Source organism: Notolabrus celidotus, chromosome 20 (assembly GCF_009762535.1).
Source record: "Notolabrus celidotus isolate fNotCel1 chromosome 20, fNotCel1.pri, whole genome shotgun sequence".
Lineage (NCBI taxonomy): Eukaryota > Metazoa > Chordata > Actinopteri > Labriformes > Labridae > Notolabrus > Notolabrus celidotus.
Window position 1 is genome coordinate 8,271,348 of NC_048291.1, and position 24,349 is coordinate 8,295,696.

The 24,349-nt window shown below is 38.9% G+C and overlaps 1 protein-coding gene across 1 annotated transcript; it reads left to right on the top strand.

Annotated features, from left to right (window-relative positions):
• The first annotated feature begins 859 nt into the window (after positions 1 to 859).
• Positions 860 to 23,466, top strand: xpo6 (exportin 6). The gene is given in 26 exon segments (XM_034711970.1): positions 860 to 1,627; positions 4,578 to 4,668; positions 4,939 to 5,051; positions 5,350 to 5,547; positions 7,116 to 7,275; positions 7,648 to 7,725; positions 7,850 to 8,381; positions 9,412 to 9,538; positions 9,661 to 9,770; positions 11,031 to 11,139; positions 11,347 to 11,439; positions 13,387 to 13,456; positions 13,577 to 13,736; positions 13,923 to 14,015; positions 14,918 to 15,062; positions 16,136 to 16,285; positions 16,914 to 17,103; positions 17,190 to 17,345; positions 18,748 to 18,862; positions 18,982 to 19,153; positions 19,432 to 19,593; positions 20,183 to 20,281; positions 21,263 to 21,326; positions 21,329 to 21,492; positions 22,824 to 22,850; positions 22,852 to 23,466. Coding segments are annotated over 26 exon segments (3,456 nt in total). The 5' UTR covers positions 860 to 1,624; the 3' UTR covers positions 22,927 to 23,466.
• Positions 23,467 to 24,349: the final 883 nt, after the last annotated feature.

The following is a 24,349-nucleotide window of genomic DNA, read 5'->3' on the forward strand; positions in this document are numbered from 1 at the left end:
GTCCCACTTTTCCACCGCTACGACGCCCCTGGCTGTGTATTCAAAAAGAACCAGTGATATTTATTCATTTATGAAATGAAAGGCAACTTACCGTAAAGTATAATGTTATTACATGTTACTTGTAGATTCAGCATTACGTTTTTTTCAATTATTTTCACACAGATACTTCATCATAAGCCTTATTTTTTTTAAGTATTTGCCAAATAAAAACCCCATACTTTGAACACTATGAAAACTCAAAATCTTACCAAGTGAAATTGTCTCATTTTTAGTTAAAATGTCTTATCCCACTTGATTTAAGATAAACTTACTTAACAAGTAAAATTTGAGCAAGATAGAAGGACTTGTTTTAAGACAATGCATCTTAAATATCTTGTTAAGTCTACCAATCTTGAAATGATCTTGTTTTGAGTTGTAATTTAGAAGAAACAGGGTTTATTTTAGAGTTCATACTTTTTTTAAAGCTGAGAATTCTGACTTTTTTTCTCAGAATTCTGACTTTAATCCGCTGGAGAAAAAAATGAAGGTCCAATATATTATATTATTAGTCTGAGAAAAAAGTCAGAATTCTGACTTCAACTCAGAATTCTGACTTTTTTCTCAGACTAATAATAATAATAATAATAATAATAATAATAATAATAATAATAAATAATTAATAATAATAAATGTCGAACTTTTTTTTCTTTCCAGTGGCCCTAATCCTCTTCCGTACTTTGACTTAAGTAATGAAGCTGTGTATTTAGTCCACCACTGCAGATACTTCATCATAAGCCTTATTTTTGTATCCTTTACCAAATAAAACCTCCATACTTTGAAAGACATATCCGGAATGTGATCCTTCATTATAATAACTAACTTGACTCAGGCTGATGTGGTTGGTTGATTCCTGCAGCTAAAGAGGAAGTCGCTGCGCAGACCCTGTTCCTAGCAGGCTAGCTGTATTCTCGAGCCGCCCTAAGCACTGAAAAGGGGAATAACAAGAGCAAGCGCGCATAGGGGGATACTTTATCATTAATACAACGTTTTCAGACATAGAACTGAAGAGTGCACATTAACCCGCTTTGATTCTACACACGGTAAAGACAGGTTGTCGTGACTCAGAGCCTTGAAGCATGTCTACTTTTGACAGCTAACGTTAGCTGATGCCTTCCTCCTTCTAGAAGAAGCTAACGAGTTAGCCATCCGCTGCTAGCTTAGCAGCTAGGCAACTTGGCATCGAAATGCTTCTCATAGAAAGCTAATTAACGGTGCACACTTCTCCGTAGCTGGAGACTGTGCTGTCTGTGCCACAAAAACAAGACTTCTAATGCTCTATTTAACTTCACTGTGAATAGAGTTATGCGTTATTGCGTTACCAATTGGAGATTAAATACTGAGCCCTCATGCTTGATAACCAAAAGGCGTTTTAAATAAATAAATTAGTGTTACACGGTGTGATTGTGAGCAAAGTCAACGACGGCAGCCTTTTGCTAGCTAGCTGGATAGAGTTTCCACCATGATGAGTTCCACCTCAGCTAACGTGAGCTACAGAACTGGCTAAATCGAGGAGCTAATGTTGGCTTTTGCTACTTTTGTGGTTAACAATAAAGTAGACTGAAGGAAGCATCAAGGCCAACTGAACATGGTGAGTACAATCTGACACACATCTACCTGCTGACTTCTTATCTTTTTATGCTAGTAGCATTCGCAGTTCTTGTGGTTGTGACTCGTGTGCATGATAAGGAAGAACTGCAATATGTGTGTTAATGCATGTTTGTTATTTCCTCACACACACCTCAACAAATGTGTGTGCTTGTATGAGTGTTGATTCACATAACGGTTTTGTAAGCAGACAGTTATTTCATTGTGACAGCTCGTTAAGCCATTCCACGGTGTGCAGGGACGCCCATCTTGCAAGCCGAATATTTGCCTTGAGTTGTTTTCAGCTTCGGCAAGTTGTGGCTTATTTGAGGAATTCAGACCCGCCTGCTGCCACAGGAACTGCTCTTTAAAAATCTCAATTTGCTATCTTGTCTGGACTAGGCAGGGCCCCCGCTCCCTCCACCTGTCATTCCGTGGTATTGCAGCTGTGACATAACACAAATGATTTATTTAATTACTTCTTGGTGTTGGATTGACCAAGACAAAGGTGTCTTTCAGCAACCCTTTGCTTGAACATATGAGCAAGTTAGGTTGCAGTTGCACACTGAATAACCACCATGAATAAAAATCTCCATGATCCCACACCAAAGCATAATAAGTGATACAAATGTTTTGACCAACAATCCCCATGTGCAGGAATGGGCATGTGGAGATAAGCCTTGAACTCTTAAAGTGATCGGCCTTGGACAGACGGAACGATACACTTAACCATCGAATCGAAACCAGATTTTTGGTTCACGATACGATTCACTCACAATTAGGGAAGCCGGGATTAACCGGTTTCACTATTAACCATGCTTAAAATTGTCAAGGTTAATCTAATCGTGAAGGCTCCACTGCACCGAGCTTTTCTAATGTCTTTGTCAAAAAGGGGACCGGTACATTATGTTTGGCACAACTTATAAACAAAAATGAGTGACACCTGTGCAGAGTTTCTCCGTCATTTAAAAGTGCAAGGCAGCGTCCTCCGCCCATTTCCGCACCGCCCCTGATCCTGTAAGTCAGATGTTTTTTTTCATGAAGAACACTGTTTTATTTTTAACTAGAACATTAAAACGATGTGTTGGCGGCGTTTTATTAAAATCAGTCCAGTGTAGCTGAAAAGGCGCTGCCAAAACGGCACAAGAAGACAAAGAGACTAATAAACATTCCGCGGAGTGCTTCTCCGAAAATAAAACATAACGCTTAATAATCGGGATAATCGTGAAACCGTGATTATTTCTCTCACAATTATCGTAACACCAAAATCTCTAATTGTTGAATCCCTACTCATGATTCTCTAATTTTCAAGAAAACTGGATTGAACTCAAAATTTAAATAACTATTATTTCATTTCAATTCTCAGATATGGACAGTTGCAATATATATGTTTTTCTCTTATATTTCTTTGTAAACTAAGTAATCCTTTTTCATTTTTAAGGTGTGCTGTAACTCAAATATAACCACTGCACACTTTTTTTTAGCACCGTGCAAAAAAAACTAAAAATGACCGCACAGAAATACCTTGTTTGAAAATGTCAGAACAATTATAGAGAAATGGAAAGTGAACAATTCCTAAATTAAAGTATGAAATAGAACCAATAAGGTAGTTCTCTTTAAATTAGGGATGTAAATTTCAAGTATACTCCTTGATCCATCTTTTCTCAATATGAGGAGTTAAGATGTGGGTTGGATACTTTAAAAAAAAATGCTTCAGCCACTCATGTTTAATTTTTTAAAAGTTTGAAGAGATGTCAATTCTAATTGAGCTCTGTGATTGATCTTTGGAAATGTTAACGATCAATTATCGTTTAAAGGCCCTGTGAGGAGTTTTGAACTGACTGAGAAACAGACTGAAAATGATACTGATGCCTCTTTATAACCTTCAATGGCAAACAAGTCCATCAGCAGCAACACTGACACCTTCTCTGTTGTAATTTTTAATGTCTGAAACTGCCCTGGGGGGGTAGGTGTCAGACCAGATGATGAACATCTTGCTTCAGAAACAGCCTTTATTTCTCAGTTTTCATGGAAAATAATCACATTGCCTGATAAAGTTGACTGTTGAACACAACAGGATGAGGCTTTTGTTGAAAACACTGCTTTTGCATGTTTAGGACGAGATAAGAGGTATCACTTTGTCCACAAGGGGGGCGCCAGAACCGATACGAAACAAAAGTTCCTCACAGCACCTTTAATCATTAAAAAAAACGTAAAAGTTTTCCATGTCAAAAATAATGCCGAATGCGTTACTTCCCCCTAAATCAAATTTTCCTTGGCGACACTATGTATATAACTGACGGTATTAAACAGCTACGGATCGTATTGAGGTGTTAAAAATGTTAAAAATGCTCAATATCAACGTGTGGAGCAGGCATATGAATAATCTCTGGGGACACATGGTGATATGAAGACTCAGACTTCAACATGTGGATTTACTGCAACCGGACAACTGATCAGAATCATATTTTAGACTCACAGTGTCCAGTTTTCTGACTACTCGTTCTTAGTATAAAGCAGATAGCGCGTTCTACTGTAAAAAATAATATCCTGATACAAATTATGTAGAATCGATTTTAATCCACCCTTATTTCCATCGTTTTTTTTACTGATTTGCGATTTATCGTCACAGCCCTAGTTAGCAGGGCTACATATTTAAATTCTCTTAATGTTCAGATGTGTTAAAAAGATATTTGTATGCAGTGTATTGATCTCTTCTCTGTGAGGATTCTTAAAAAAAGGCTGTGGTTGGTCTGCATTGGAGCATCAACTGTGTGTGCATACTTGCATACATTTTACACAATGAATCTTTTAGTCAGATAGTAAGACACAGCCCTTAGTTTGATTCTTTTAGGGTACATTATTGTGACTAAAATAGACCCCTCAGATGTCTGAATATGTGTGTTGCTTAAATAGCCTTTTTGTTCTTAACTGTACTTTGTTTTGTTCACAAGGCGTCAGAGGAAGCCTCACTGCGGGCACTGGAGAGCCTCATGACGGAGTTCTTTCACAGCTGCACCACCAATGAGCGAAAAAGAGAAATAGGTACGTTTGATGAACCTCCAGGAGCACCATGTCTACCCTAGCTCATCTGAATCACAAAACACATTAAGCTACACTGTAATACACTAAAGTGTGGGTTTAGCTATCGCTGCAGATCATCTCTCGCGACCTGAAACTACTTTTCTAATTGAAGTGTTTTTTTTTTCACATCCTTTTTTGTTCATTTCCTGTGTTGTGACTCATTTCTGTCAGTCTGCTTGAAGCGTATTTCTTCAATGACATGTACTTCTACCTACTTCCTTTTCTCTGCAGAAGAGCTGTTGAATAACTTCGCTCAGCAAACTGGAGCGTGGCGCCACTGCTTGTTCTTCCTCTCCAATACTCGAAATGAGTATGTGATGATGTACAGCCTCACAGTATTTGAAGTAAGTCCCTTTGACTGAAGGCTCATCATTTGGCTTCATTACACTGTTTGGATCTTTTTCTTCCATTTAAGTGTGTTGTAATAATTCACACATATAAAGAGATATTGATTTGAAGGCTCTGAGGTGAAGGTGTGTTTTGAGTTGTCCCATTATCTCTTCACTTCTGCAATAAACGTAGATTGTGGTATATATCTTGCATTGGAAAGGAAGTTGAACCCTTTTTTCCACATTTGTCTGTTGTAATTTGCAGACTCCTTCAGATAACATCAACAGCTGATGGTTGTCTTTTTATTTTCAGAACCTGGTGAACAAGATGTGGATCGGCATTGCTTCACAAGACAAGATGGAGATTCGCAGCTGTTTGCCCAAACTGCTGCTCGCTCAGCACAAATCAGTGCCGTATTTCATCCGCAACAAACTCTGCAAAGTCATTGTGGACATTGGTCGTCAGGACTGGCCAATGTTCTACCATGATTTCTTCACTAACACCCTTCAGGTAAAGCCATGTTTATGACGTCTCTGCTTGAATGTTTTTACTGTACCTAGTGTCTGTCTTCAGTTGCTGAGTAGATGTGTTCGGAAATAGTCAAAAAGGGTTGGCTTAATTTACTTAAACTTTGACCTTGGTTACAACTGACCTTTTGAAAGTGCAATTAATGAGATAACAGTCTCATGTGAAGCAGCCTGATGCAAACAATGACGGCAGAAGAGGAGTGGAAGAGAAACTCAGTTTCAAGGCTGAATAACGTCACGTCTGCATTGAAGATTGCTTCTTTTTTTCTAACTGTTTATTTTGGTTTTCTACCACTTAACACACATTCTCTACACCACTCACTATCCATACAAAGAAAGAAAATAAAAATCTGAATAAAAAATCATAGTAAAGAAATGAGTATATGTACATATACTGTATATATATATATATATATATATATATATATATATATATATATATATATATGTATATATATATATATATATATATAATACAAAGGAATGATAAAAATACGAATATAACACAACGTAACGAAAGGCAATTCAGGCAAGGGTCAGGGCCACCCGTACAATCCCGCTCCATGCCGATTGCATGATTACATGTCCAAATAAATACAAATGCAGTTCCATCTCTGCACAAAAAGATCCATCTCCAGTTGCAGATCCGCTGTCATCCCTTCATTGAAGATTGCTTTAAAGTGAGGGGTTAAAGAAACAGGGGGTTGAGAAGCCGTAGTGGTCACATCAGTCATGCATTTAGTTACATTGTCTACACACCCACACTCATTATGTATAGACATTTGCTACGTGAAGGTTATTCTTTCACTCACAAAAGTGTATGAGTTGCCAGACGTAAAATTAACTTTTTACCTCATCTGCCATTGGCTAGTGACCTCCAAAAATGTACTGACCAAAAATATTTTTCACCATCCATATTTTATGTTCATTGGGCCAACAACGAATGGGTTTTGCTTTTGTTTATCTTTCGTGTGTGTGCGGTAAAGACTGCAGCTCATGGTGTGGTTTGTCGGGTCATAAGTCAGCCAGGACCGAAGTTGGCCAGTCTCGTCAATGTTCCAGTTTTCTTTGAAACGTCGTATAGTGACATTACTCAGTTTAGCTGTCTGTTCCCTTTTGTTTGTGGTGGCTTCACGCCGGGAATGTGTCGCCACATCTTCCTCGAAACACTCTTCCCGCCGTGCTTCTTCAAGCAAAGGTAATGAATAGAACTCCAGTAGCTGTCGTCACGCCGTTCCCGACTTACCAAATCACAACACAAGTACAGCACGCCATGAAGGTGAAAATAGCCTGACAGTCGGCAGAAATGGGCGAAAGTATGAAAACAAAACCTCACATGCAATACAACATTTTCAATGGCGAAGACAGTCTTGTTTCTGAAGAGATGGCCTTCTTCTATCAAACACTTACAACCCTTTACTGTCTATGAACTCTCATAAAGCTGCTATCAGAAGGCGTCTTGCATTAAACAGTCTTTGGTCTTTGGGAAAAAATATGTCATCCTCAGTTTTATTAATCAGAACTGTTTCCTGTCTCCGTTGTGAACCTCAGTTGATCCAGTCCCCAGCTCTGGCTCCCCTGGGGTTGGTGATGTTGAAAACCACATCAGAGGAACTTGCGTGTCCTCGAGAAGACCTGTGTGTCGCCAGAAAAGAGGAGCTGCGTAAACTACTGATGGAGCAGGTACCAACCGTGCTCGGACTGTTGACAGGTGAGGCAACTGATACAATAATCTCAAAGTGATCACCAAACGTAAAACATGTTTAAGACCTGGTTCTATGGGCTGAAATCATGTTTTTTTATTTAAGATACAAAAGAGGGTGCATGGCAAGATGTCAGAGTTTTTTTTCCTGTTAAATGTTGATCTACAGCACTGTGTAGTAATGGTGCGTGATATATGAGTGTATGCAACAATAATTCACCGTACTCTCTCTGAAATCCAATCCAGCTTGCAAAATTCTGTTCTTATATTTCCCACTTTTTTTTTTAAGTGAGTGATCCCAGATTAAAGTCAGGCTGCCAGTCAGCGTGTATGCTGTGGTAGAAAGCCTTCTATAATTAGATTTTTGTCATTTTTCCACAGGTATACTGGAGACCTACTGGGACAAGCACAGTGTCATAGCTTCCACCCCACCTCCCTCACCCACTTCAGGAGAAAGTGGTGAGTAAATTGTCCTTTTAATAAAGTAAAACTTCAAACACTAGCTTGCTATGTGATGTATGTTTTTCCATCAATGTATTGAGCTGAGGTGGTGACAACAATTTTTGTCTCTTCAATCCCACAGTGGAGTTGCTGGGCAGTTTGTTTCAGGGCAGCCAGTACTCAAAGCTGCTTTGCCAGCCCATGGCAGCATTGGACAGTGAGAGTCAGCAGCTCTGTTGTCTGGTTTTGGAGTGTTTGGCTCACCTGTTTAGCTGGATCCCTCTCTCCACGAGTATCACGCCCACCCTGCTGGCATCCATTTTCCACTTTGCCCGTTTTGGTTGTGATCTTCGGACAAAGGCAAAGACAGGATGCTTTATCTCCTCCAACTCCTCCTCTTCAAATGGGCAACTTAATCCAGGGACAATGCTGCCGACTTCAAATGGCGGGGGGCGAAACGGACAGCAGAGTGAGGGCAATAAGGTGGATCGTGCCCGGCTCGGCGTGCTCGCTATGACGTGTGTCAATGAGCTGGTGTCAAAGAACTGTGTGCCAATGGATTTTGAGGAGTACCTGCTACGCATGTTCCAGCAGACCTTCTTCCTCCTGCAGAGACTGACCCGAGAAAATAACGCTCATACTGTCAAGAGCCGCTTACAGGAACTAGACGAGAGGTATGACTTAGTCCACTAGATTTGTTATTTTTTCTATAATAATAATAACTTTATTAATATAGCACCTTTAAAAACAAATGTTTACAAAGTGCTTTGACAAGCCAAGCATGTTTCAATAACAAAGTAATCCTTTTGACAGACAGAGAGGAGGGTAGGAAACAAAATACAACACAAAGGGTTAAAAAGAATAAACGCAAATTAAACAGAATGAAGTGGTGTGACAATAGACCAATGAATCATTATTCAAGAGGATTTTCAAAAATAAATAAATAAATAAAAATAAAATAAAGGCATTAAAGGACAATGAAATAGGTTTTCAGAATAAGAGGGCGACATCACATTGGAGAAAATATTAAAAGTGAAAAGGATAAAATAATGAATGAAAAATAATAAATTTTAAAGCAATAAATGATCAAATGAAATGATAAAAAATTAATTAGTTGGATAAAAAGTAAGAATAATAAATATATAGAAATAAAAGCGGCTAAAAGGAGGATTTGCCTGCATTTTATCAGACTGGCTTCGTCCCATCATGTCAACGCCACCTTTTCCTACCACTACTCCTATTAACTCTTGTAATTTGCAAGCAGAAGTTGCACCATGGTTTTGCCTAGCAGGCTGTCTCCTTTCAAAACACTCTTTGTTTTCACCTACTCTCTGAACCGGCTCTTCACAGCCATGCAACTCGGCTAAGTCACATGTTTGCCATTTGACTCTGCCTGTGTTCAAAACGGTGCAATTATGACTTGCAGAAAAACTTCCCACTATATAAGTTGTTTGTGTGTTTTGTATCCCGACTCATTACTGACTTTTGTTTTACCAACATGTTTTTGAGTAATGGTTTAATGTGGTATTTTTTCAAACTCAGCTTCTTTTCAGAGCAATTCAATTTCCGTTTTGTACGTTCACAAGCTCCATTTCAATTGTCAACTTTTTCAAGATAAAATCTGTGTTACTTCACATCCTTTTGAAATGTTGTAAGATGTTTTACTGTTTATGTCCTGTTAATTTAGCTCTTTTCATCTTGCAGTTACTTGGAAAAGTTCACAGATTTCCTGCGCCTGTTTGTCAGTGTTCACTTGAGGAGAATCGAGTCCAGTCCTCAGTTTCCAATCGTAGAGTTTCTTGCTCTGCTTTTCAAATACACCTTTAACCAGGTAATACCGAACATCATATATCATACCCTTGTTTGTCCGATACACAAACCTATTCATTGCTACATGTTCCCTGCATTATGAGTTGTGTTGCATTGTTTAACTGGTGTTTTTATTATTTTCAGCCTAACCATGAAGGCTACTTTGCCTGTTTGGATATATGGAGTGTCTTTTTGGATTTTTTAACAACCAAGATCAAAAGCAGACTGGCTGACAGAGAAAGTGTTTTGAATAGGTAAGCTAACAAACAAACAACGTGTTTATCTGAAACATCCAGCAAAACACCTTATACACTACCAGTAAAACGTTTGGAAACACCTTCTCATTCAAGAGTTTGTATTTATTTTAGTTATTTGAAACACTGTAGGTTAATACTGAAGGCATCAAACCTATGAAAGAACATATATTGAATTATTTCATGAACAAAAAAGTGTTAAACAAACCAGAATATGTTTTATATTTTAGATTCTGTAAAGTAGACCCTTTTTTCCTTCATGACAGCTTTGCATACTCTTGGTATTCTCTCAGTCTGCTTCATGAAGTGGTCTCATGGAATGGTTTCTAACTAACATGAACCTTTTCAAAGGTTAATTTGTTGAACGACTGGCCTTCTTAATGTGTTTGAGATCATCAGTTGTGTTGTTCAGAGGCAGGGTAAGTACACAATGGATAGCACTATTAGACTACTGTTGTAATCCATATTATTATCAGGATCTGAGAGGAGCTGACAGAGATATTGAGACTTTTAAACGTAAACTAAAAACGTATTTATTCAGTCTGGCTTTTATGTAGGGTTAAACAAGTTTATTACTTACTTTTTACTGTTATATTGATTTAAAAGTTGCTTTATTATTTTACCAATCTTAACTGTTTATCTTATTTTATTTGTATTTATTTATTAATTCTTTAATTTATTTTTATCTATCTACTCAGTTTTATTGACATTTTTAGCCTACATTTATTTCAACTCTTATACTTACCCCTTTTTAAATTTATTTATTTTAACTATTTGTATTCTTAATATTAATTTGACGCTTCAACTTATTTTAATTACACATATTTTATTGTTGTTGGTGTGCATTAGTCTCTATTTTAGATTCTATTTTAAAATCCATTTTTATTTTATTGTTATTATTATTATTATTATTTTAAATATGTCTTGCCATTATTTTATTTCTGCTTCTTTCTTGTTTTCAATCGCTGTAAAGCACTTTGGGTTGCATTTGACTTGTATGAAAGGTGCTATATAAATAAAACTTGATCAACTGATTGATTGATATTATGGCAAAACCATATTATTCCATAATTTTGATGTCTTCAGTTTTAATCTACAATGTCGAAAATAATTCAAATAAATAAAAAACGTTGAATGAGAAGGTGTGTCCAAAGTTTTGACTGGTAGTGTATATCACAGGAACTCACGTTTATATGCTTCTTGATGTGTTTATCATCTTTGATCCACCATGTGCTCATATATCTGCCCTTGTTTTGACAGGTACAAAGATGCCTTAGTCCTCCTGTTAAGGGAAGTTCTGAATCGCATACAGTTCAGATATAATCAGGCTCAGCTGGAAGAGCTGGATGACGAGACTCTGGACGATGATGTAAGAAGGATTAACATATATTTGACAGTCAATAAGAAGCGTCCTTTGTCTCACCACTGTATGTACTGTGTATGTCATTCAGCCACATGAAGTCTTGTATAAAAGTGTATTATCAGCCTGTTAACTCCTTCAGGACTAACAGTTATTACAGGGTGTATTTCTTTAAACTTGAAAGTCTGAATCTTCTCCTTCATTTTGTAACCATAGCAACAGACTGAGTGGCAGAGGTACCTGCGTCAGAGTCTGGAGGTAGTTGCTAAGGTGATGGAGCTGCTCCCGTCCCATGCATTTTCCACTCTGGTAAGAGGAACCTTGACATTTTATACATGTTTGGGGGGCGGACTTCACTGAAGGGTTACCATTCCACAACAATACATGATTTCTACTTGAAGTTTTGTTTTTACCTCTAAACTTTTTTTTTTTCTTTAATAATTTTGGAAGGATTTTTTCTTGCTGAAAAAAGCCCCCAAAATATAGTATTATTTACTCACTGCTCATCACAGGAGACCACTCTGTGTGGGGTTTCAGGTCCGCTCAATAGCCATAGTCTTTCATCAGGCACAGATGCCAAAGGGAATATATTGCAGATATGAAAAAGTGCTGGTGTACCAACTTTCTGCAGCTACGATTATTAAAGATAAGGCTGGGGTGTAAAATGACAGGGATCCCTTATGAAGTGTTTTCAGTAGTTTATGAACCCCACTGCAGCTGCTGTGTCCATCAGGCTGCTCGTCTAAAGGAGACAGAGGTGGGTTCTGGTCTTTATGTTATGAAACCGAAGAACCTGACTCCAGCCTTTTCCTTGTTGAGTTTTCTGCTGTCTGTTCTCTCCAGATAGACGGCCTCATTTATGGTGATACCATAGCCATAGTCTACAGATCACCGTCTTTGTTTTACATAACCAGTTACCTCAACTGTAGGATTTATGGAGTAATAGAAACATAAAACAAATGAAGATGAGCTTTAGTAAACAGTTTTAACTAACTATTAAAGTCATGCTTTTTACTCAACTTGAACGCTTTCTTCATTTTAATGTCGCATTAAGCATCACAGGACTGTAGTTTTTAACTGGAGAGTGATGTGGCTGAAGTGGGATGGTTGAACCATAGACTGTATAAATAATGGACGTAGTATCCGTCACGTCACCCATCTATTTCTGAAGCGCTGTTTTGAAGCCAATAGTCGGGAGCCATATTGGAAATGCGGAACTCAACCAGGCAGAGTGTGACGTAGTGTGAGCCTCCTAGCCAACAGCTATGTGTTCCCGACCGGGAGTCACGTCAGTCATGTCCTTATTTGGGCAAAACTCGTAATCTTAATATCTTCTGAACTGTCGTGTAAGAAAAAAATTCACCACTGTACAGTGTGTGCCGATCAGGAAATTAGCTATCCAGACTACACTCGTCTTTTGTACCAGGCTGTAAACATGTTTATTTCTGCTGTAAAGATCGTCTTTTTTTGAATTTGTGTGTATGTGGTTTCCGTTACTTCCGGAGCCAGCCTCAAGCGGACACTCGATGAACTGGAGTTTTTGACACTTCTGCATTGGCTTAAATTCTGGCGGTCGGAGGTTGCCGCTTGGGTGGAACCCATGTGTGAATCAGGTCCTCAGATCTGCAAAGTCACGTATACATCTCGCATGTGGGAACACAAACACTTCTCACATGAGTGAAATTAAAAATGTTCTTGAACTGACAGTACTACAAAAAAAAGGAAGTAGACAATTGATTTATTTGAATGTCAGTTTTTTGATCTACTAATGAAACATAATATATATCTTTATGTTTGGTAGAAGTGGGTGTTTTGTTAGTGAGGGTTAAATTTATTCCTAAGATTTCACACTATCAAAGGAGAGTATATGTCAGGTGGCAAGTTGAGATAACCCCAGAATGCACCGCGCTTTTATTTATATCTTTATTTATAAGAGCAGACCTGAATGTTCTTAACTCGGATCAGAACTTTCTGTTTTGAACTGGTTCTCTCTCACAGGTTATGTCTTACGATCTGCAGTTTTCATATCCATCCATCATTGATGTATTTCTTTGGCTCTCAGGATTACATTGTGTGTGTTAGTAGTTAGTATGTTTGCTGCTTTTAATATCCAACAAGTAACAACACTACTGAGTAATCAAAGGAAGCTCTATTATTGTGTTTCTGTTTAAGTTTTATTGTTACACTTGAAAACGTTTCTGGTGTTTGTCTTTGTTTCAGCCTCCTTAATCCTCTCCTCTGTTTATCTCTCTCAAGTTTCCAGTCCTCCAAGAAAATTTGGATGTGTACATGGGTCTACAGCAGTTTATTGTCACCACTGGAACAAGTAACTAAACTTTCTTAGTTTCAGCTTTTATCTTTAGATGAGAGCTAAAGCCACATTTGCTGACACTAGTTTTAATGTCTTATAGTTTGGAAGACTTGTAAATCTGTCCTCCTTTTTCAGGTCGGAGGCTCAACATCACCGCAGAGAATGACTGCCGTCGACTTCACTGTTCTCTCAGGGACCTCAGCTCCCTACTTCAAGCTGTGGGACGCTTGGCTGAGTATTTCATTGGGGAGATTTTCGCGGCACGGTTCAGTGATGCTCTGGCAGTGGTAGAGAGGTTAGTCCTCTCCAAAACACCTGTGTCGTGAGGTTTTATGCATGTCAATAACAGGGCACATCAGTTCACTTCAGTTTGTTGTTCTGTTTTGCCCTTACATCTAGAGATGGTGGCTGAGTTTCTGTCACCCATTAAAGTGGCTCCTTTTGAAGAGTGAAATCAAACTGGATGTTCTTTTTTTTTTAGGCTGGTTGAGGTGACTTGCTACGGCTCTCAGACCACCCTATATGACCTGGAGACCGCCGTGCCTTCTGTGCTGAAGCCAGACCTCATTGATGTGTGAGTACTGCATGTAGAAAGACACCGTGACACTCATGTTGCACTATTCGTGTGTTAGAATCTTTTTGTTTCAGTTTAAATTAAGAAGACTGAGCTGTTGTGGTGTTCTGTGGTTTTAGCAGCGTCGCTGACAAACTAATAGAGGAAGAGAGTTCATGAACTGTTTGTGTCTGCCACAACAAAGCTGGAGAGTTTGCTAAGTTGCTCCCTCTTATTGCTGTCAAATAGACTTGAAGAGTTTGGTATTAATTCTGTTTCTTATCCACTGTTTCTCTGTTTCTTAGTTGATATGTTCTTTTGTTTTTATTCTTGTGTATTATTCCGTACAACAAAGCCATTTAAAACAACAATAAATATCCTTAAAGCATCAAAAATATCCCTACAGATGCAAAGTTGGAGTGAGCTCTCATCAGCGCTGTAAATTAGAAGTATAGGCATTTTTTGACCTGAGGAACTTTACCCCTGAACTACGTGCGTTTTGACCGGAGGAACCAGGGTCTAAATTTAGGTCAGGGGTGAATTAATCTCCCCCCTGAAAAGCCCCTGCTTGGGGGTAGTACTTTTCAAAGGTCCTGGGACTTTCAGTTGAACGTAACTTTTTTTGTGAAGTTTACACAGTTGTTGAAACACAGAGGGAGTTCCTGGGAATGCAAACTAGTTTACTTTTTAATTAAGAATTCAAAATATTATTTAATATAATTTTTTTTCTCCATACATCACTGGCCTGATTTGCACAATCTACCCAGGACTTCAGCCTGCGGTCAAAACGCAGACAACAGTTGGGGCACAGGAACCTTTTAGTACCGGGGAAAGTAGTTCTGGGGGCTAAAAGACCCCGGAACTCTTGTTCGAAATGCACTTAAAGTTTTATTTTCCATTAACTGTCTTATTGTTCCTTACAGACATGCACAGGCCCTTGCTGCTTTGCAAGCCTACTCTCATTGGCTTGCACAGTTCTACAGCGAGGTCCACAGTCAAAACCCGAGCCAGTTCATCAGCCTCATCACATCTGCAGTAGATGCCAGTAGCCCACTCATCACAGCTAAGGTAACTGCTCAGATACCATTTGAATGTTTTTTGGGGTTCATTATCAAACTTCACTTTAAAAAAAATACTTTGAGGGGTTTCTTGTGGATTTTTTTTGGGCCAGTACTGAAATTCAAATACTTTTTTTTCGAATACACTACCAGCCAAAAGTTTGGAAACACCTTCTCATTCAAGGGTTTATATTTATTTTAGTTATTTGAAACACTGTAGATTAATACCAAAGACATTAAAACTATGAAAGAACATATATGGAATTATTTAATTAACACAAAAGTGTTAAAGAAACCAGAATATGTTTTATATTTTAGATTCTGTAAAGTAGCCCCCTTTTTCCTTCATGACAGCTTTTTACACTCTTGGTATTCTCTCAGTCTGCTTCATGAAGTGGTCTCCTGGAATGGTTTCTAATCAACATGAGCCTTGTCAAGAGTTCATTTGTAGAATGACTTGCCTTCTTAATGTGTTTGAGACCATCAGTTGTGTTGTTCAGAGGTAGGGTTAGCACACAATGGATAGCCCTATTTTGACCTCTATTGTAGTCCATATTATGGCAAAACCAGATTATTTCATAGTTTTGATGTCTTCAGTATTAATCTACAATGTCGAAAATAATTAAAATAAATAAAAACCATTGAATGAGAAGGTGTCCAAACTTTTGACTGGTAGTGTATGTATAATTGCAGTTTATAAAGTTGATCTAAAGAATGCCTGTTCAGGGTTGGAAGTGAGGCTCTTCAATGAGGAAGTATGATGTGAAAAACATTTTGCTCTTTGAGGAGGAAGTTTTATGTGAAAAAATAAAAACCCACACTAATAACCTTTAGCCCGTGTCCTAAGAGCTTCCTTCTGTTCTATACTGAGCTTTGTTTACTTCTTCATCCTCCTTTATATTCTCAGACTCAAGCTTTATGATAAAGTTGTGCAGTTTCATCCAGTCTCATGTAGCACTCAACCGATATACATTTTTTGACAGCCAATGTCGAGAACAGTAATAAAAGAGCAGATCAGTCAATGGCCGATATATAATGCTGTTATCATGTTTTAGTTCTTCTTTATTCTTTCTGTGTCTCCAGGTACCTGAAAAGTTGCTGCTCTCTGCATGCCATCTGACGGTTTCCATAACCGCCACGGTGCGGCCTGTGTTTCTGGTAACTTTACCAGCTGTTCAGAACATATTCAACCTCATTACCACCGAGAGTCAGACCCGCAGACTTCCTCAAGAGGTAAGTGTTTATTTCCCAGACAATGTGACTTATTTATTGATTCAAAAGTAAAGGGTTAATTAAGTATCACGAAGGAACAAAGGAGATGCCTTTGAAGGGTGTCGGGTATTAAATTTGCCATTTTTCTCTCATTTTGATATTTATCTCATATCTCTGTTAAATACACTTGGGGAAGGGCGCTGGTGGCCTCGCAGTCTAAGCACCCCAAGTATAGAGGCTATAGTCCTTGACGCAGAGGTCACCGGTTCGACTCCAGGCCGGTCGACCATTTGCTGCATGTCTCCCTCAGCTCTCTACTCCCCACATTTCCTGTCTCTCTTCAGCTGTACAATCAATAAAGGCAAAAAGCCCCAAAAGATACCTTTTTTAAAACTTAAATACAAGAATAGATATACACTTAGGGCACTGTTGGCGTAGCAGTCTAAGCTTCCCCCACTCTCTACTCCCCATGTTTCTTGTCCCTCTACAGCTGTCCTATAAATAAGGGAAAAAAGCCAAAAAAATATGAAAAGAGAAAAATACACTACAAAAGCACAACAATTAAAAGTATGTAGGAAAATATAACCGGACTTTGACTAGAAATGTCCTCAGTTTATGAAGTAATGACTCTGAATGTTTTCTCAAACAGGCTCACCTGTTGGTGTGTCGGTCGTTGTCCAACATGCTGCTGCTTCCATGGCCGAACCTCCCAGAGAGCGAGCAGCAGTGGCAAACGCGCTCCAGCAACCACGCCAGCCTACTTACAGCTCTCACTCGAGAATATCGTATATTGAGAGGGACCGTGAATATTACTCCGAGGCAACCTGATCTTGAAAACAGTCAGTGTTTCATCCTCTCTTTTGTTTGATTACTGCTCTTTGGCCTATGCAGACTATGATTTTTATGACTGTTCTTTCTATCTCAGTGAAAGCTGTGATACACCAGACCCTGCCTGTGCTCAGAGACATCGTGGACAGCATCTCTGGGGAATCCACCAAATCGCGTCAGATTTGTTACCAGAGTCTTCAGGAGTCTGTCCAAGTGTCCCTCAGCCTTTTCCCAGTGTTTATCCAGCAGCCAGGTCAGTGTCTGTCTTCTCTATTGCAGAATCAGATTTATTTTCATCCACTTTGTTACAAAACAACAGAATGAAAACTGTTGATCAGGTACAGGATGAACTTGATAATGAATAGATAACAAATAACTTGAAATCTAGTATTGAAAAATCTAAAATCATAATAGAGAGAGGATCTGAGGCATGCAATGTTGCGGAGGTGGAAGAAGGATGTTTTGGTGATGTTTCTGATGTGTGGTTTGAAGGAGAGAGTGGGGTCAAGGATGGTGACAGGGTTACAGACTACTGGGGAGGGTGTGACTGTGTGGTTGTCGATGCTCAGGGAGAAGTTCTGGCTGAAGGGGAGGAGGGATTTGGGGCCGATGAGATTATACACAGCTCTGTCACTATTACAGAAAGCAACTATGCACATAAAAGTAAAAGCTTGCTTTACATTGAAAGCCATTCTTCCATGTTAAAGAAAATACTAGCACATCACTTTAACCTTCTTGCTATGTTCGTTTCTCAGGACTGAGTCAATTTGACCGGGGGCATGTTTAATTATCAAAAAGTGTCAGAAACCAAGAAATAAATAAAAAAACACTGTTTATACCTCATTATTAACTTCATCATAACCATTTCAATCAATCTTTAGTGCAATGGTTTTCCTTAATTATCACAGATCATGGTTCAATGAGGATAACTCACTGGTTTTCACAAAAAAATCATGTTAAAACTTTTTTAATGTACAGTGGAAAGACCTTCATATAAATACAATAGTTTTACATGACATAGATTATTGTTCATTTTATTTTATATTTTGAATTTTTTTCATTTTATGAAGTGAAGCCCAGATAGCTATTCTGTATTTAGCTAGTTTGGAAGGTATATGTTGCCTAAATGGGCAGTGACCTCTGAATCCCGCTAGTCTCTCATCCACTTTGACATTAAGGACTGGGTTATAGAGTGGTAGAAGTTGCCCTACCCACAATCCCAAAGAAATAATAATTATTTGGCACTTCTGACCACTTTTAGCCTCCACTTTGACTGCTGGGTCAAATTGACCCAAACAGCATATGCGGTATAAACTTTCAGTGGGGGTTGCAAATACGTGAAATGAACCATTTTCATTTTAAGTGTTGATAACACTAATTAAGACATGAAGAAGAAGTTTCATTACGAAAAAATACCTTTGAAACATTTTTTTTTGATTTTTGAACTTCAAAGTGGGTCAATTTGTCCCGCAACATAACAGGAGGGTTAAAAAGAGTCTTGGGTCCAAATCTTATACTATCATATGATTGATAACTGTTTTTAATAAACACAGAAAATACCAAATGATACAAACTTGATTCCTTAAGATCAAGAGCTCCAATTAAAAGGGTTGTCTGGCTGCACATCTTGGTTAACAATCACTTTTCTCTTCCAGATGTGACAGATGAGATGCTGGCCTTCTTCTTGACGCTGTTTCAGGCATTGCGAGTCCAGATGGGTGTTGCCTTCACGGGACAGATCATTCACACCTTCCTCAGCATGTTCACAAGGTAACAAAGACACCTCACCATAACTATAGACACAATAGATACATTGTATTACACTCTGTCTGAATGCTGGATTCATTCTCCTAAACTCATCAACGCTTCGTTGCTTCTTTGCACTCCAGGGAACAGCTGGCAGCCAGTATTTTGCAGGAGGGAAGCGCAGGGTGTAGAGTAGTTCAGAAGTTCCTGAAAATCCTGCAGGTGGTGGTGCAAGAGCCGGGTCAAGCCTTCAAGCCCTTCCTACCCAGCATCCTCTCTCTGTGCATGGAGCAGGTTTATCCGGTTGTGGCGGAGGTCAGTTGGTGCTTGCCTGTTGTCATTTTACATTCACTTTGCAGTTTTCATGTTTGTGTAACTGCATTGCTTATTCTGCAAGGGTTCAAATTAGTAAGTGGTCTCATTTCTCCCTTTGAAAAAACATTCAAGTTAGATGTGTTTTTACAGAAATGGGTCACTAATGTTAAATTGTTTGATTTGAAGTATTCTGAAAGCTTCAAAAAAGTCATCATATTTCTCCTGCTATCTTTTTAACTTTTGAATCCATCCATTTTCTTGAACCTCTCCTTTGATAGCGCTCTTCCCCAGATGTCAAAGCTGAGATGTTTGAATTGCTATACCAAATACTTCACCAAAACTGGAGGTACTTCTTCAAAACTTCAGTCTTAACAAGTGTCCAAAGAGGAGCCGGTGAGGATACCATGGAAAATGAGGCCCAGTTCACAGCCGCCATGCAGGTGTGTATATACAACCATCAACCTTTGGAGTAGACTCACAGATTTAGAGTCAGTTCTATGTTAGAGCTCAGGTAAAGAAATTTTTACTCTCAACTGTCCAGGTGGTGTGTCAATCATCTCAAATGATAAAAGTCACAACACAGCTCATGGACGACAGATTTGTTCAGTCTTTATTAGGGATGCACCGATCCGATATCAGCCAGATCGGACTCAGCGCCGGCCAGTCTGTGCATTTTTGCCCAGTGGAGCATGATGGAGGATAACTGCTTTTGGCAACTTCAGGCTTTCCTGACTTTGTAACCAAAGTATAATGAACATTTTTAAACTGACAGTATCATTATTCAAGAGATAATACATATGTACCATCAATTTGGTGAGTTAATCTTCATACCCAACAGATATTACTTGATTCTATCCTCACATTAAGGAATAGAGATTGTTAAATCAATACCGGGATCAGATCGGCTAGTATCGGTATCGGCAGATACCAAAGCCCAAGTATCGATATCCGTATCGGGACCTAAAAAGTAGGATTGGTGCATCCCTAGTCTTAATCTGCTTCCTTCTTGTTTTTGAAATCTTTTCCCAGGCTTTTGGACAGTCTTTCCTGCAGCCTGATATCCACATCTTCAAGCAGAACATCTCCTATTTGGAGTCACTTAACAGCAAGCACAAGTTGTATCACAGAGTAAGTTCAGCTGTAATGTCTTTGTTTCTTAAAAAAAAACAACTGTTAAAAAAGTACAAGTCGGCTGTTACCGTTGACAGGAAGGGACACGCAGATGTGAGCATGTCAACATCCTCTTTATTTAGGTCAGCCGTGGGGCCGCTATCTTGGTCCGGTCACCCCCTCCATTCAGTGTAATGTGTTTGGCAGGCGCAATTAAGTGTCAGCGCATTTAATCAATCATTACTCGCTGAATACTAAACTGATTTTTATGCAGTTTTTTTTTCTGCAATCGTCATACTTGTAGGTATGATACAGGACACACGGTTCAGCATATTTTAATATTCATAGTGGGCTTAACAGTAATAGAATATTCTCATATGTGATATATGTGATGTATGATAGGTATTTTGTCGCACAGTGCTCTGGCATCTTGAAGTCTCTGCTGCTTCAGTTTACATTTCAAAGGTAGGATCATGGGTAGGATGACCGAACCAAGATGGCAGGCCGTATTTCTTGCGCCCCAGCAGTCATTGCGGCGTCTACTCTTTAGAGGCTGGAATCAAACCTGCAACCTCTGTGACGAGGGCTTTAGCCTCTGTATATGGGGCGCGTGCTTAGACCACCAACAGCACCTCCCTGTTTTCATTTAAGCTAGGCTTTTTGTAAGTCTTTTTTTTTTCACAATTTCAGTTTTTTTTTCTTCTTTTGGACACTTCATTCTTTTGGTGAGATAAATATAGTGATTATCAGAAGGCCAAATGGTAGCCTGGAATCATGAAGTCAGAAAAACTCAGCAGAAGTGGAAGAACCTCTGTCATCTCTTAGTTCTGCAGAAAGACTCAAACACTACACACGGATTAAAACGTGTTTCTCTCTCTTAATAAAATGATTCACTTGTAATCAAGATGAGACGTGACCCGTCATCCACACCACATGACAGACTTGGAGCTGCCTTGTTTGGACCCCGTTGTAATCATTGTATTCTCATGGTTCTTTTAGAAGCTTTTCCGGACCTCGATGCTCTTCCACTTCATCAACGTGCTGCTGCAGGTCCTCCTTCACAAAGTCACGACCTTCTGCAGGAGGAAATCACTGTTGCTATTTATAACATGGCCTCAGTGGACTTCGATGCCTTCTACTCAGCCTTCATGCCAGAGTTCCTCAACGGCTGCCAGGGTGTGGATACCAGCCAACGGGCTGTTCTCGCACGCAACTTCAAGCTTGAACGGGTAAGAATGACATCACTGACGAGCATTGTTCTTCTTCCTACGGAGATAAATGATACCAAAACTGCTGTCTCATGGCACACATGCTCCGACCCCTCTGTTGGCTGTTGCATTAGATAGTCAGCCAGCTGTTTCTTCCATGATGTGGTAAGACAGCTTTGATTATTCACCACACAGCGTTTTGAAAATAGACAACATATTAAGTCAAAACTATAGTGGCGTTTAAAAGTTTGGACCTCCTGTTTATTTCATCTCCTTAAAGCTAAGGTTGGTAGTCTCAGAAAACTAGCATGAATTTGAATGTAGCATTTCCTCAGGGCTCCTCCAAAACGACGCCCCGCTCACATGCACGAGCGCCTCTGATTTGCAACCATATGATCGTGACTGATTCAAAACCGGCTCTCACCAAAACATTATCATAGTGGAAGTTAAAAACACAAACAAACATGGCTGCTGTTAGTACTCACAGCTGTCATGCTAGCATGATCCAGTTGTAATGGTGACACGATATCAAGAGAAAAGTTATAACACATATTATACTGTAATAACTGTTCAGTGTAGATGTTCTTAATTCCTACAGTGTTGACAGTTAGTGAAGGCATCAGGAGAGGTGTAGAGTGTGTGAGCTGGAGAGAGGAGAGGACAAGAGGAGAAGTTTTTCATTCATTCAAACATTGATTGTTGTTTCGTTGGTTGTCGTGGTCACGGCCGACAGTGACCAGTTATTAAAGGTCAACGTGTTCACGAATCGGCTCGTCATCGTCATCCCTACAGCGTCCGGACAGACACTAAAATACGTCTACATTTTCTGTAGAACTTACTAAATGTCATTAATTATTTTGCTTGTCAGAGCCCCCGTGGTGAGAGCTTTTTAGACTCTGATCCGGACTACAGTCCTGAGCAAAGCACCTCATCGGGTCAGAGGGGACAGGTCCGAGGTAGAGCGAGAGGGGCAGTAAATAGAGGCAGGGAACGGGGAGTGCACGTCGGGGAAATGTACACTGCAGGAAAGGATTTGATTGGTTTAAAATTTTGGACCCCAAAACAGGGATTGGTTGGTGTTTTCCCAGGTTTACTCCGGCTGTAGATAGCAGCTTTTTTTCGCTCTTTCAGAAATCAGAACATAAAGATCATTTTAACCAGTATGACAAAAAGTGTATCTAAATCTGACTACCAACCCCAGCTTTGATATGTTGAGCTCAGCATGTTTTTGTCCTCCTCCAGGTATTTATAGCTTACTATTAACTCAAACATACAGAAGGTTTCCTGCATTCTGATGTTTCCCCCTTTCTCTGCTGTAAATTAACACTACTGTTCTAAATCTCTCTGTCCAGGACTTGCCTTCATTCACTCAAAGCGTTGCAGCGGCTGGTGAATGACCTTCGCTACTACAGACTGTGTAACAGTAGCCTGCCCACTGGCACCATCAAGCTATAGCACAAAGACTGCTTGAACCACTCCACACTCAGCTATGATCTTCAAGGACTGCCTGTGCTGACCACTTTGCCCAACACTCCTTCTCAATTCAGCTTTGCTCCGTCTATTCCGAGGAATAGGATGGAGCAACACAAATGGTATGTTGAGTAACTGGAGGTTGAGGATGCTGCTGATTTTTCTCTTTGATTTCTACTGTAGAAGGTTGGCGCATTAATATTTTCTAAAGCAGCGCCCTCCTTATATGTTGCCAATGATCATTTGGCAAGAAATGTAAACCTGGTCTGCAGTTGGCTTTTTGCCCAGACCTGGAGCAGTCTGAGCCAGGCCTTCTTTCCCATGCCTCCACAACAAAACTGGGCTGGGACTGAGCACTTTCAACTCATTTTGAGTTTTTTAAAATGTCTGCTTTTATTCATTTTGCCTTTGATTTTGTTTTCATCTCCAAAGGAGACGGACTCTCTACTTAAGATCTTTCATATCATTCCATTCTGAAAAAGAGAAATCTGCTTGATTAATAATAAAGTGCTTTTTTTAGTAAAACTTGGATTCAGTTCTTAATTTTAATGGTCTGTTTGCTTTGTTCTTGCAGGGCTATCACAGTCATTTTCTTGAGAATGGTTGTATTAAGAGATCCAAGACTTAAGAATAATAATAATAATAATAATAATAATAATAATAATAATAATAATAATAATAAAAATAATAATAAAAAAATAATAATGATAAGAAGAAAAAAAAAAAAAAAAAATTAAATAAATAATAAAATAGAGACTCATGCACACCACAATAAAATATGTGTACTTAGAATAAGTTAAAGCATCAAAATTAAGAATACAAATAGTTATAATAAATTGATTTAAAAAGGGTAACGATAAGAGTTGAAAATAAAACTAAGACTGAAAATATAAATAAAATAAATAAATGAATAAATAAATAAATAAAAATAGAATAAGATAACAGTCAAAATTTCTAAAATAATAAAGCAACATTTAAATAAATATTACAGTAAAAGATAAGTAATGAAATTGTTTAAACCCTCCATGGTAATGGACTTAATAGCAGGAAAAGAAGCCTACCTGGCTGATTTTGTCGCTGACACTCGCTTGTGTAGCCTGCTGTTAAGACACGGTGTTACACATAACCATTTCCCTTTTGACCTTCATCCATCTACTTGAACACCTGATGTGTGAGAAAAGACAACATGCATATGATTTGAAACATCACCACAGGAAGACTAAAAGATTCACAAACACAACACATAATGCTGCATCAACTTCCAGTAGGTCAAACATCCAAAGATGTCTGTCCAGGACGTGATGCTCATCTCTGGAGACACTGCTGTTAAGATACTGACACTGAAGGCAAATAGTTTTCACCTCTACTACTTGATGTTCAGTATGTGTGATTCTTCCACATTAGAAAA